The sequence below is a fragment of the Hypanus sabinus genome, chromosome 31 (assembly GCF_030144855.1).
Source record: "Hypanus sabinus isolate sHypSab1 chromosome 31, sHypSab1.hap1, whole genome shotgun sequence".
NCBI lineage: Eukaryota > Metazoa > Chordata > Chondrichthyes > Myliobatiformes > Dasyatidae > Hypanus > Hypanus sabinus.
In genome coordinates, this window is record NC_082736.1 from 21,224,427 (window position 1) to 21,239,210 (window position 14,784).

At 51.9% G+C, this 14,784-nt stretch overlaps 1 protein-coding gene across 6 annotated transcripts in view; it reads left to right on the top strand.

The window, feature by feature from the left end:
• The window catches only part of LOC132383941 (EH domain-binding protein 1-like), a 142,707-nt gene that overhangs the window by 97,681 nt on the left and 30,242 nt on the right, over positions 1 to 14,784 (top strand). For 4 of the 6 annotated variants that reach the window (XM_059955132.1, XM_059955127.1, XM_059955131.1 and 1 more), the window contains exons 9-11: positions 11,994 to 12,387; positions 13,095 to 13,264; positions 14,193 to 14,241. In XM_059955132.1, the coding sequence (XP_059811115.1) occupies positions 11,994 to 12,387; positions 13,095 to 13,264; positions 14,193 to 14,241 (613 nt within the window). The remainder of the gene's footprint in view (positions 1 to 11,993; positions 12,388 to 13,094; positions 13,265 to 14,192; positions 14,242 to 14,784) is intronic. The other 2 variants (XM_059955129.1, XM_059955130.1) reach the window with 2 other exon arrangements.

Consider the following 14,784-nt stretch of genomic DNA (forward strand, 5'->3'; position numbering starts at 1 on the left):
TCCCCACTCAGCCGATTCACCCATCACCTCCCAGCCTCGGTCACTATCCCCACTCACCCGATTCACCCATCACCTCCCAGCCTCAGTCACTACCCCACTCTCCCCTCCTCACCCAAATCCACCCATCCCCTCCCAGCCTCTGTCACTAACCCACTCACCCCTCACCCAAATCCACCTATCACATCCCAGCCTCTGTCACTACCCCACTCACCCCTCCTCACCCAAATCCACCCATCCCCTCCCAGCCTCTGTCACTAACCCCACTCACCCCTCCTCCATCTGCCCGTCACCCCTCCTCACCCAAATCCACCCATCACCTCCCAGCCTCAGTCACTACCCCACTAACCCCTCCTCACCCAGATCCACCCATCACATCCCAGCCTCTGTCACTACCCAACTCTCCCCTCCTCACCCAAATCCACCCATCCTCTCCCAGCCTCTGTCACTAACCCCACTCTCCTCCATCTGCCTCTCACCCCTCCTCACCCAAATCCACCCATCACCTCCCAGCCTCAGTCACTACCCCACTAACCCCTCCTCACCCAGATCCACCCATCACATCCCAGCCTCAGTCACTACCCCACTCTCCCCTCCTCACCCAAATCCACCCATCACATCCCAGCCTCTGTCACTACCCCACTCACCCCTCCTCACCCAGATCCACCCATCACATCCCAGCCTCAGTCACTACCCCACTCACCCCTCCTCACCCAAATCCACCCATCACATCCCAGCCTCTGTCACTACCCCACTCTCCCCTCCTCCATCTGCCCGTCATCTCCCAGCCTCTGTCACTACCCCACTCTCCCCTCCTCCATCTGTCCATCACCTCCCAGCCTCTGTCACTACCCCACTCTCCCCTCCTCCATCTGCCCGTCACCCCCTCTCACCCGGATCCACCCATCACCTCCCAGCCTCAGTCACTACCCCACTCTCCCCTCCTCCATCTGCCCGTCATCCCCCCTCACCCGGATCCACCCATCACCTCCCACCCTCAGTCACTATCCCCACTCTCCCCTCTGCCATCTGCCCGTCACCCCTCCTCACCTGGATCCACCCATCATCACTCCTGGCCTCTTGCTCCACCTTCATCCCACCTTTTGTTTTTGAGGGGAAGAGGGTGGAGTGAGGCCACCTCCCCTTTTAAGGTCGGGGTGAAGGGTCTCGACCCGCTTTCCTTCAGAGAGGCGCTGCATTTGTCCGGTGTTTATGACACGGGGGAGGGTGTTTAACCTCATCTCATCTCACACAGACCTCGCTCTGTTAGGGAAATTCCCACATTAAAGCTAATCTCGGAATTCCTTAGGTATTAAATGTTCCTCGCTCCAAAACGTTGCCTGGACTGCTGAGGGCTTGCCGGCACCCGTCTGTCCCTCTGAGCTCAGGTTTTCCAAGCCTCGAGGCGGGCCACCAGCTCAGAATCAGCTCGATTATCACTGGCGTTTAAGATGTTAAGATATCGGCGCAGAATTGGACAATTCGGCAATCGAGGCGGTTCTGCCAAAGCACCACGGTGCCATGAGATCTGTTCTGCTACAACGATACAGTGCAATGTGTAAAAAGCATAAGTGATCAATTTGCTGTGTATAATATGCTGCAGAAAACAAAAGAGAGGGAAAATACCCGGGTATTCATCATTCCTGGGCTCCGGGCAGAGGAGGAGGGGCTGCTCCTAAAGTCCAGCTCGGGTTGGGGGAGCAAAGCCTCATATTCCACCCAGGGAGCTTCCAACCTGACAGCAGGAACATCGATTTCTCTCTCTTCTGGTAACTACTACCCAGTGCCCTGTCTGTCTCTCTTTCCATTTTGGTCCCTCTCCCACCCTTTCTCCTCTCCTCGCCTCCCTCTGCGGCGAGAGCACAGTCCAAACCACGACTACGGACCACGTGAGAACGTAAGAACACAGGAAATAGGAGCAGCAGTGGGCCACCTGGCCCATTGAGCCTGCTCCACCATTCAGTAAGATCACGGCTGATCTGGCCACGGACTCATCTCCACCGACCTGCCTTTTCCCCATCACCCTCAATTCCACTACTCTGCAAAAATCTATCCAACCTTGTCTTAAATATATTTACTGAGGGAGCCTCCACTGCTTCACTGGGCAGAGAATTCCACAGATTCCCCACTCTCTGGGAAAAGCAGTTCCTCCTCATCTCCGTCCTCAATCTACTCCCTCGAATCTCGAGGCTCTGTCCCCTCGTTCTAGTCTCACCTCCCAGTGGAAACAACTTTCCTGCCTCTCTTTTATCTATCCCTTTCATCATGTTATATGTTTCCATAAGATCTCCTCTCACTCCTTCTGAATTCTAGGTGACTCAATCTCTCCTCATAGGTTAACCCCCTCATCTCTGGAGTCAACCTGGTGAACCTCCTTTGCACCGCCTCCAAAGCCAGTATATCCTTCCTCGAGTCAGGAGACCAGAACTGCACACAGTACTCCAGGTGCGGCCTCACCAGTACCCTGTACAGTTGCACCATGACCTCCCTGCTCTTCAATTCAATCCCTCTAGCAATGAAGGCCGACATCCCATTTGCCTTCTGCACCTGCAAACCAACCTTTTGTGATTCATGAACAAGCACTCCAGAGTCCCTCTGCACAGCAGCATGCTGCAATCTTTCACCATTTAAATAATAATCTGCCCTTCCATTCTTTCTGTGATAATTGTCTGTATGGGGTCTAGACGTTGTCTGGCACCCTGTCAATCCCACTAACCACAAGACTAACCTCTACCACTTCTCCCTCTCTCAGGTCTGTATGCTGCAGGCGTCTTGTAATGAGATTGGACAGCTCAGAATCTGCTCTCGACCCTGCAGCTCTGCCTTTTTAAACAAAACTTGTGTGAAACATGAGGGAAAAGAAAGTTGCTCCTTATTTACCTCAAATACGTTCCAAGACTGAATGTGTATTGGAATTTCTTTGTCAAAATATTTAGTTCGAAGGTCCAATTTTTGATCATTTTGATCTATGCAACTGATAGTATTCAAGCAGTTCCTGTTTGCCTGCCTGTGTTAGATTTTAGATTACAAGAATAACCCCTTTCATTATGAGGCATCCACTCCTGAAGTTCACAAACTTTTCTGATTCCCTTGGCTGACGGTTATCATCCAGTAGATTTGAGTGTGGCATGTCTTCCATTTTCATTGTACTGGTTCACCTCCTCTTCCTTCCTTTCCTTCGATGGCCCGCGACCCTCTCCTATTAGGTTCCTCGTTCTTCAGCCCTTCACTGCTTCCAATGATCACCCGCTGGCCGGTGGCGTAATGACATCCACACCGGAGCGGTCCCGGGTTCAAACCCAGCCGGCGTCTGCACGTTTCCCATCCATGCTGTGCTGGGCGTCGAGCTGGCACCTCAGCCTCGTTAAAAAGCGGAGAAGTGCCAAGGAGACAGCCCGCTGCACCGTCAGCCATAGAAAGGTGCAAGAACTTATTGCCTCCCAGTTTCTTGTTCCATCAACTCTTTCCCCACCCACCTTCCCCCTCACCTGGTCTCACCGATCACCTAAAACTGAATGCATGTCCTCAGGCTCCTGTACCTGCTCCCTGATGGCCGGGAAACCCCCTGGATTCCTCAGCTGTGCAAGTCCAGAGAAGACAATCTCCAGCAACCCCCCCCCCCCCACCAAACTCGTGAGATTGAGGATTGAGTGGATGCTGTGTAATTTTCTGCCCTGTTACAAATCAGTGCCACGATATAACAGACAGTACAGTGCGTACGATTAAAAGATTATATTTATGAATCTTAATTTCACTAAAGGGTTAGTAAAGAAAAGAACGATAAAAAATAGGGCCCGTTTTCATGAAACCGAGAAATGTGCACAAGTCAGAGCTGAAAGTTTCTCCATAGTCTCCGATCCTCACGCGATCTCGCCTGTGGCTTCGTCAAATCACGGTCCCACTCCGGGTCGAGACCTACAACCTCTTCTCTCCTGCGTCTTACCCCTTCACCTCCTCTCGAACAGAAGCCCCAAGCCCGACCTCAGTGTACCCCCCATTAATCCGACCATTCTCATTGGATGATCTCTTCTCACCTCTTATCTTCAATGGTAACCCGAACAAGCTGAAAACAGGACAGACTGCTGTTACAGAACTGCCGAAATCAGATACATACAGCACAACAGTAAAAACAGGAACAGTAGTAACAAAAAGAGGGCACGTCCTGAGTGGCGGGGTCCTCAATGTTGGAAGCCTTCTTTCTGAAGCATTGCCTTTTCATGTTGTCCTCGATGGTGGGGAACATGGTGCTCGTGAAGGAATTGACTGAGTTTACAACGCACTGCAGTTTTTTTCCCGATCCTCTGCACTGGTCCCTCACAACTCCCACGATCTTACCCGTCATAATGTGCAACTTCGTAAGTGCTCTCGGCCTGCGGATGTGCCTCGTGTTCCGCACGCCTCCTCCCCGCCTGAAAACTAACTCCCACAATTTCCAGATCAAAAGCCACGGATGAAGGGTGAAGGTGGGACTTTCTCCCTCACTGCCTGAAGGCCGAACGACTGCAGGTTTGGCCAGAAGTGGGTGGAAGTCTTTTCCGGGAGGTTCCGAAGAGAGCCCAGCACTTCATCCAAGCTCGTCCATGCTGGCCCTAAATTGCCCACCTGCGCTCGTCCCGTTACCCTTATTTCATCCCCCTCCCCCCAACCAGAGGTTCCAATTCGGGGGCCCACAGCATAAAAGATCCTGGGAACCCCTGTTCTAAATCATTCCTATCTAGCTACCTGTTGAAATGTCTTTTAAAGATATTTATTTATTGAGAATCAGCACACAGCTTCGAGGTGTCCCAGCCAACTTAATCCTATCCCAATCAGGGACAATTTACAATGACCTTCTAAGAGATCTTAAGAGAAGTACAACAAGATCTAGGTGTCCTTGTTCATCAGTCACTGAAAGTAAGCATGCAGGTACAGCAGGCAGTGAAGAAAGCTAATGGCATGTTGGCCTTCATAACAAGGGGAGTTGAGTATAGGAGCAAAGAGGTCCTTCTGCAGCTGTACAGGGCCCTGGTGAGACCCCACCTGGAGTATTGTGTTCAGTTTTGGTCTCCAAATTTGAGGAAGGACATTCTTGCTATTGAGGGAGTGCAGCATAGGTTCACGAGGTTAATTCCTGGAATGGCGGGACTGTCATATGTTGAAAGAGTAGAGCGACTGGGCTTGTATACACTGGAATTTAGAAGGATGAGAGGGGATCTGATTGAAACATATAAGATTATTAAGGGATTGGACACGCTAGAGGCAGGCAACATGTTCCCGATGTTGGGGGGAGCCCAGAACCAGAGGCCACAGTTTAAGAATAAGAGGAAGGCCATTTAGAACAGAGTTGAGGAAAAACTTTTTCACCCAGAGAGTTGTGGATCTGTGGAATGCTCTGCCTCAGAAGGCAGTGGAGGCCAATTCTCTAGATGCTTTCAAGAAAAAGTTAGATAGATAGCGGAGTCAAGATATGGGGAGAAGGAAAGAACGGGGTACTGATTGTGGATGATCAGCCATGATCACATTAAATGGCAGTGCTGGCTTGAAGGGCCGAATGGCCTACTCCTGCACCTATTGTCTGTACATACGTCTTTGGACTGAGAGTGGTCACAGGTGAGGGTGGGCAGAGAACAGACTAGTTCCTCACGGGCAGTGGTGGGAATCGAACCCAGGTCACCTGTGCTGTAAAACATTGTGCTACCACTACGCTACCGGGCCGCCCTCCAACCTGCCTCTGCCACTTCCTCTTCATTCGACATACCATCACCCTCTGAGTGGAAGAACCTACCACCCCAGTCCCCTCTCACCTTAAACCTACACCCTCGAGTGTTAGAGTTTTTCCCACCCCTGGGAAGGTGACCATCTACCATATCTACATGGTCTGCTCTTGGGCAACACAGCCAAAGTGCTGGGGGAACTCAGCCGGCCAGGCAGTATCTGCGGAGGTGAATGAATAGTTTTGGGCCAAGACCCTTCCTTAGGGCTGGAGAGGGAGGAGGGAGAAGCCAGAATAAGCTGGTGCAGGAGGGAAGGGAGTTCAGACTGGCAGGTGAGACCAGGTAGGGATTGTTCTCGATGTGACTCCCTTGTCCACTTACTGATCACCCTGCCACATCTGCCCCAGTACGTCCTCCCTCGCCACTGCTTATGACCCCTCGAGGCGAGGCCGCCGTGGGTCTGTTGTGATCCTCTATTTTATCCTGTGCTCCCGGTATGGCCTCCTCTACATTGCTGAAACCTGATGCAGGTCAGGGGTGTGGAGGATCTTTGTTGAGCAGCTTTGCAGAGGGCAGGATTTCCTGGTAGCTCCCCATTTCAATTCGACCTCCCAGTGTCAATCAGGCACGCTGGCCAATGGCTTCCTCTACGGCCGCAATGAGGTCAATCTCAGGTTGGAGGACCCAGCCTCCAATCGTATCTGGGTGGCCTCCAAGCAACAAATTCTCCAACTTCTGTTAATTGCTCCCTCCCTACCACCTTCACTCTTTTTCCACCCCCCTTTCTGGCTACCTTCTCACCCCTTCTCTCCTAACCTGCCTCTGGTTCCCCTCCTTCTTTGACCCAACAGTAATCTCCAGCTTCTCATACCATCGCCCCTCCTCCACCTACACACTTCCCCCTCACCTATCACCTGCCATCTTCTACCCCTTCTCCTCCACCAACTTCTGTGTTCTAGTTTGTGCCTCGTTTCCCTTCCAGTCCGGCTGAAGGCTCCTGGTCCGAAGCCCTGAAGGCATATTCCCTCCATAAATTCAGTCTGACTTTCGGAGCCCCTCCTCCATTTTGACGTGTCTGTCATTCAATGAGTGTTGGGTTCCTTGAGTATCTGTTCTGTTGACTATTCAACCACGCTCAGTGACTCTTGGGTTAATTGATTATTGGACCCATTCGGTGACTATTGGGTTAATTGAGTATTGGACCTATTCAGTGACTATTGGACCTATTCAGTGACGGTTTAATTGCGAATTGGACCTATTGAGTGACCATTGGGTTAATTGAGTATTGGACCCATTCAGTGACTACTGGGTTAATTGAGAATTGGACCCATTCAGTGACTATTGGGTTAATTGAGAATTGGACCCATTCAGTGACTATTGGGTTAATTGAATATTGGAGCCATTCGGTGACTATTGGACCCATTCAGTGACTATTAGGTTAATTGAGTATTGGATCCCATTCATTGACCAATGGGTTAATTGACTATTGGACCCATTCAGTGACTATTGGGTTAATTGAATAGTGGAGCCATTCGGTGACTATTGGGTTAATTGAGTATTGGACCCATTCGGTGACTATTGGGTTAATTGACTATTGGACCCATTCGGTGACTATTGGGTTAATTGACTATTGGACCCATTCGGTGACTATTGGGTTAATTGAATATTGGTCCCATTCTATGACTGTTGGGTTAATTGAGTATTGGACCCATTCGGTGACAATAGACAATAGGTGCAGAAGTAGACCATTCGGCCCCTCGAGTCTGCACCGCCATTCTGAGATCATGGCTGATCATTCACTATCAATACCCAGTCCCTGCCTTGTCCCCATATCCCTTGATTCCCCTATCCATCAGATATCTATCTAGCTCCTTCTTGAAAGCAGTGCATTCCACACCTCCACAACTCTCTGGGAGAAGAAGCTCTTCCTCAACTCTGTTTTAAATAACTGACCTCTTATTCTCAATCCATGCCCTCTGGTACTGGACTCTCCCAACATCTGGAACATATTTCCTGCCTCAATCCTATCAAATCCTTTAATTATCTTAAATGTTTCAATCAGATCCCCTCTCAATCTCCTCAATTCCAGTGTGTACAAGCCCAATCTCTCCAATCTCTCTGCGTAAGACAGCCCTGCCATCCCAGGAATCAACCTAGTAAATCTACGCTGCACTTCCTCAATTGCCAGAATGTCCTTCCTTAAACCTGGAGACCAAAACTGTACACAATATTCCAGGTGTAGTCTTACAAATGCAAAAGGACATCCTTGCTCTTGTACTCAATTCCCCTTGTAATAAAGGCCAACATTCCATTTGCCCTCTTCACTGCCTGTTGCACTTGCTCATTCACCTTCATTGACTGGTGAACTAGGACTCCTAGGTCTCTTTGCATTTCTCCCTTACCTAACTCTACACCGTTCAGACAATACTCTGCCCTCTTGTTCCTGCTTCCAAAGTGGATAACTTCACATTTATTCACATTGAATGACATCTGCCAAGTATCTGCCCACTCACCCAGCATATCCAAGTCTCCCTGTATTCTCCTAACGTCCTCTTCGCATGTCACACTGCCACCCAGTTTAGTATCGTCAGCAAACTTGCTGATATAGTTTTCAATGCCCTCATCTAAATCGTTGACATAAATCGTAAAGAGCTGTGGTCCCAATACAGAGCCCTGTGGTACCCCACTAGTCACCTCCAGCCAGTCCGAGAAACACCCATTCACTGCTACCCTTTGCTTTCTATCTGCCAACCAGTTTTCTATCCATGTTGAAACCCTGCCCCCAATGCCATGAGCTCTGATTTTACTCACCAATCTCCTATGTGGCACCTTATCGAATGCCTTCTGAAAATCTAGGTACACAACATCCACTGGCTTACCCTCGTCTAACATCCTTGTTACACCCTCAAAAAAACTCCAACAGATTAGTCAAGCATGATTTGCCCTTGGTAAATCCATGCTGGCTCGGCCTAATCCTATTACTGCCATCAAGATGTGCCACTATTTCATCCTTAATAATGGACTCAAGCATCTTCCCCATGACTGACGTTAGGCTAACAGGGCGATAGTTCTCTGTTTTCTCCTTCCCCCCCCTTCTTGAAAAGTGGGATAACATTAGCCACTCTCCAATCTTCAGGAACTGATCCTGAATCTAAGGAATATTGGAAAATGATTACCAATGCATCCGCAATTTCCTGAGCCACCTCTTTTAGAACCCTCGGATGCAGACCATCTGGACCCGGGGATTTATTAGCCTTCAGTTCTACCAGTCTACTCATCACAGTTTCTTTCCTAATGTCAATCTGTCTCAATTCCTCTGATATCTTATGACCCTGGCCCATCCATACATCTGGGAGATTGCTTGTGTCCTCCCTGGTGAAGACAGATCTAAAGTACGCATTAAATTCTGTTGCCATTTCCCTGTTTCCCATAACAATTTCTCCCAATTCATTCTTCAAGGGGCCAACATTGTTCTTAACTATCTTCTTTCTCTTCACATAGCTAAAAAAGCTTTTACTATCCCCTTTTATATTCCTGGCTAGACTGAGCTCATACCTGATTTTTTCTCTCCGTATTGCTTTTTTAGTTAAGATCTGCTGTTCCTTAAAACTTTCCCAATCATCTGTATTCCCACTCATCTTAGCCCTGTCATACTTCTTTTTCTTTAATGCTATACAATCTCTGACTTCCTTTGTCAACCACTGTGGCCCCTTCCCCCTCTTTGAATCCTTCCTTCTCATTGGAATGAACTGCTTTTGCATCTTTTGTATTATCCCCAAGAATATCTGCCACTGCTGATCCACTGTCTTTCCTGCCAGGGCATCCGCCCATTTAACTTTGGCCAGCTCTTCCCTCATGGCTCCGTAGTCTCCTTTATTTAATTGCAACACTGACACCTCTGATCTGCCCTTATCCCTCTCAAATTGTAGATAAAAACTTATCATGTTATGATCACTACTTCCTAATGGCTCCTTTACTTCAAGATCACTTATCAATTCCTGTTCATTACACATCACCAAGTCCAAAATAGCCTCATTCCTGGTTGGCTCAAGCACAAGCTGTTCCAAAAATACATCCCTTAGACACTCCACAAACTCCCTATCCTGTGGTCCAGCACCTACCTGATTCTCCCAGTTCACCTGCATGTTGAAATCTCCCATAACGACTGCATTACCTTTAGCACATGCCAATGTTAACTCCCTAATCAACTTATACCCAATATCTACGCTACTGTTTGGGGGCCTGTACACAACACCCATTAGGGTCTTTTTACCCTTACTGTTCCTCAGCTCAATCCACACAGACTCTACTTCCCCTGTTCCCAAGTCACCTCTTGCTAAGGACTGAATCTCATTCCTCACCAACAGGGCCACCCCACCCCCTCTTCCCATATTTCTGTCTCTACGATAGCACGTATACCCTGGTACACTCAATTCCCAGGCCTGATCCCCTTGCAGCCATGTCTCCATTATCCCAACAGTATCGTAGTTCCCCATTTTCATCTGAGCTTCAAGCTCATCTGTCTTATTTCTGACACTACGCGCATTCAAGTATAGAATTCTTAGCCCATTCCTCCTCTTTGCTTAAAACACTGTCAGTTGTACCTAACCCAGCTCCTTGAACTTCCATCGGGCAAATTGCACCCTGAATTTTGATGACCTTCTCAAGATCACCCAAACCTTCTACACATTTAACCCCATGCTCCTTCTGACCAACCCTCTGGATCTGGATCCCTGCCCCCTGCACATCTAGTTTAAAACCCCCCCCGAGCAGTACTGGCAAACATTCCTGCAAGAATGTTAGTACCCCTCCGGTTCAGATGTAGACCATCCCTTCGAAACAGATCCCAATGTCCCTGGAACAAAGACCAATTATCCAAAAACCTGAACCCTTCCTTCCTGCACCATGCTCTCAGCCTCGTATTAATGTGCATAATCAATCCATTCTTCGCCTCACTTGCACGTGGCACAGGTAGCAATCCCGAGATTGTCACCCTGGAGGTCCTGCCTTTCAGCTTCACTCCTAACTCCCTGAACTCTCTAAGCAGGACCCCCTCACTCACCTTACCTACATCATTGGTCCCTACATGGACCACTACATCTGGGTTCATGCCCTCGTTCTCAAGAATAGCCTGCACCCGATCTGAGATGTCCCGGACCCTGGCACCAGGGAGGCAACATACCATCCGAGACTCCTGATCTGCCCCACAAAATCTCCTATCTGCCCCCCTGACTATAGAATCCCCTAAATCTATCGCTCTCTTCTCTTCCCTCCTCCCCTTTCTAGTTGAGGGTTCAACCTCTGTGCCAGAGGCAGGACCACTACAACTCATTCCTGGTAGGTCATCCCCATCAACAGTATCCAGTACGGTATACTTATTGTTAATGGGAATGGCCGCAGGGGTGCTCTGCTCTCTCTGCCTGCTCCCCGCCTCTCTGGACCGTCACCCATCTGCCTACTTCTTGGTTTATGGTGTGACTACCTCCTGATAACTCCTTTCTATCTCTGCCTCTGCCTCCCGAATGATCCGTAGTTCATCCAGCTCCAGCTCCAACTCCGTCACGGTCTGATAGGAGCTGCAGCTGGACGCACCTTTTGCAGGTGTGGTCATCAGGGACAACTGTGTTGACCCTGACTTCCCACATACTGCATACGGAGCACACCACTGCTCTGACTGTCTCCCCCATACCTGAACTGGATTGATAGAATAAGTCTAAAAAGCACCTAGCGACCTTACCTTCTTCCCCTCAGCGAGCGATCACACAGGCTTGCCGAAGTCCCCTTACACCGAAGCCCACTTAGCCAAAGCCCAGGACTCTGCTTCCACGGACTCCACTGCCCGCTCTGAAAAGAAGTCCTGCCTTTTAAAGTGCGCGCTCGACGCTGACGTCACTCACGCCTGCGCAGTTCCCCCTCCTCCACAGATATTGACCAGGTGACTATTGGGTTAATTGACTATTGGACCCATTCAGTGACTATTGGGTTAATTGGCTATTGGGTTAATTGACTATTGGACCCATTCGGTGACTATTGGTTTAATTGACTATTGGGTTAATTGAGTATTGGACCTATTCGGTGACTATTGGGTTAATTTGCTATTGGACCCGTTCAGTGACCATTGGGTTAATTGTGTACTGTTAATTGAGGACTGGACCCGTTCAGGGAGTGTTGGGTTCATTCAGCATTGGGTCCCATTCATTGCGTTATGTCTTGGACCCTGCTTTCCACGTTCACCGTTGAAGCCCCTCAGTTGACTATTTGGTGCTGAACTCCACTCATGGTGCGGTCTGCTCTCGATTCCAGGGTCCAGGAGGCCAACGGGGTGAGGGGTGAGAGACCACTGCCCGCCCCCCGAATCAAAAAGATGCAGAGCACACTGTCGGACTCCACGCCACTGACCAACGGGGCCTCTCCGGCCACGGCAGACCCTTCCCGCTCACTGAGAGCGCCCGAGTCACCGCCCCAGGCCGTCAGCCGGGGCTCCGAGGTCAAGGACAACTCGGCAGCGCCGACCCCATCCGCCAGTTGCCCCTCCTCTGGGCCCGCTCCACCGTCCACGGCGACTCCAACCAACCAGAGGGGATCTGAAGGGAAAACAAAGCGGAAGGCCCCGCCTCCTCCTCTGACGATAAACACGGCTAAGGAGGGCACCAGCACAGAGGCTGCGAGAGAGAAGGTACCGCCTGGGACGTTGGTGGTGAGTGCTCTGCTCGATCTCGTGTGCTTAGGGATTTCTCTGGGCTCCTTGCATTCTGGGAAGGGAAAGCCTTTGGTCGTAGCTTCACCGACTGGATCAACATCAGGTTCACCACCACCGAGCAATGTGCACAAAGCGCTGGAGGAACTCAGCAGGGCAGGCAGCGTCTGTGGACGCTTCGGGGCTGGAAAGAAAGGATGCCAGAATGAAAAGGTGGGGTGGGGCGAGTGAGGCCTAGCCTGGCGAGAGGTGAATCCAGCTGGGTGGGAAAGGTCTGATAGCAGAGTGGACCATGGGAGAATGTGAAGAGGTGATAGCAGGTGGGGGCCAGCAGGAGGAAGGAAAACAATTTGCAGGAGAACTCGCTGTCCGTGCCATCAGGCTGGAGGCGACCCAGACAAAACGTGAGGTGTTGTTCCTCTGCCCCGAGAGTGGCTATTTCATGGCAAAAGAGGAGGCCACGGTCTGGCATGTTGGAAGATGGGGGTAGGAATTTAAATGGCTGGGCACCAGGAAATTCTGCTTTTGACGAAGCACAGGCACGCGACAAAGCGGGTCCAGCCGGGCCTCGCCTGGCAGGTGAAGTACAATTGGAAGGTATTTTGAAAGGTGCATGGAGAGGAAAGGGTTAAAGGGGTGGGAGCTGGGCTTGTGCCCCGGTAAGGCCCCTCGTCTCACTGCCCCCTCTTCTCTTGGCTGTCCCACAGCAGAGTCCCGGTCAGACTGCGGCGCCGGTCAATCCCAGTCGCTGCCTGCTGGACTGGTGCAAGGAGGTGACCAAGAGCTACCCCCGGCTGAAGATAACCAACTTCACCACATCCTGGAGGAACGGCCTCGCCTTCTGCGCCATCCTGCACCACTTCCACCCAGAGCTCATGTGAGTAGAGCGGCCCCACCCCGGGACCCATTCCCCCCCACTCGGCCTCGGCTCCACCCCAGGGCCCATCCACCCCCACCCGGCCTCAGCTCCGCCCCGGGGCCCATCCCCCCCCCCCCCCCGGCCTCGGCTCTGCCCCGGGACCCATCCCTCCCAGCCTCGGCTCTGCCCCGGGGCCTGTACCCCCGGCCTCAGCTCCGCCCCGAGACCCGTCCCCACCCCGGCCTCGGCCCCACCCCTGCCTTGGGGCCCGTCCCCCCGGCCTCGGCCCCACCCCGAGACCCATCCCCGCCCTGGGGCCTGTTCCCCCCCCCCCCCAGCCTCGGCTCCGCCCCAGGACCCATCCCTCCCGGCCTCGGTTCTGCCCCTCGGCCCCACCCCGACCCATCCCTGCCTCGGGGCCCGTCCCCCCGGCCTCAGCTCCGCCCCGGGACCCATCCCCTGGCCTCGGCTCCGCCCTAGGGCCTGTTTCCCCCCCCCCCCCGGCCTCAGCTCCGCCCAGGGACCCGTCCCTGCCCTGGGACCTGTTCCCCCCCCCCAAAAAACCTTGGCTCTTCCCTGGGGCCCTTCCTGCGACCTCCTCTTCCTGCCTGCTCCACCTTGGGCCCTTGTCCCCACAGGCAAGGTCTGTTCATCTCGACTCCACCCTAGGTCTTCCTTCTCGCTAACCCATCAGCCAGACTGTGCCCTCCCCAGCAATGGCACAACTCCACCCCGGGACTCCCTCCTGGCTCCACACCCACAGCCACCCTCTTCCTGCCCTAAACACGGAGCGAAAACCAGCCCCACGGCACAGCCCTGCCCAGGGTCCTCTCCCGCTGACAGCCAAGATCTGCCTCGGGTTCTCTGCAGGCCGAGTTTGCAACCTGCCCATCACAGTCTCAACTCTCCACTCTCTCACTCCCCACCATTTATCTCCCCCCTCTAGTGACTACAATTCACTGGATCCCCAAGACATCAAGGCCAACAACAGGAAGGTGAGGTGTGGAAGCGAGACTCCTACCATGAAGGTTTGGAAGTTGGGGGGGGGGTGTTTGGTGACGGGGTGTGCAGGTCGAAGGTTAAGCCAGTGCTGGGTTCCTGAGTGAGCCACTTGACCTCCCCATGGTCACCACCGACTGACCTTCATCCCATCATGCACTTGGCCCCCACTTACTGCTCCTTCCTTGTCCACAGCTTGTGACTCCCGTCAGAAACAGAGCTCTCACAGGCCCTTCTGCCCATCTGGTCTGTACTGACAATCGACCACCTACTTCCACTGGTCTCCGTGCACTTGCCAAGATTTCACCCCTCACCCCACAGGGAACCCCACCCACACAGTCACAGAACCGGGGCCCCTGGTGACGTGAGGCAGCCACTCAACCTGCTGCACAACTCGAGATGCGTGAAGTCCCAGTTGGCAATCTTATCCATTCCGACACCTCGGAGAACACCACTTCACACTCCCTCAGGGTCGCCTCTAAACCGATGACATGAACGCAGATTCCTCCACCTTCTGGTAAAGATGTCTCTCCCTCCCC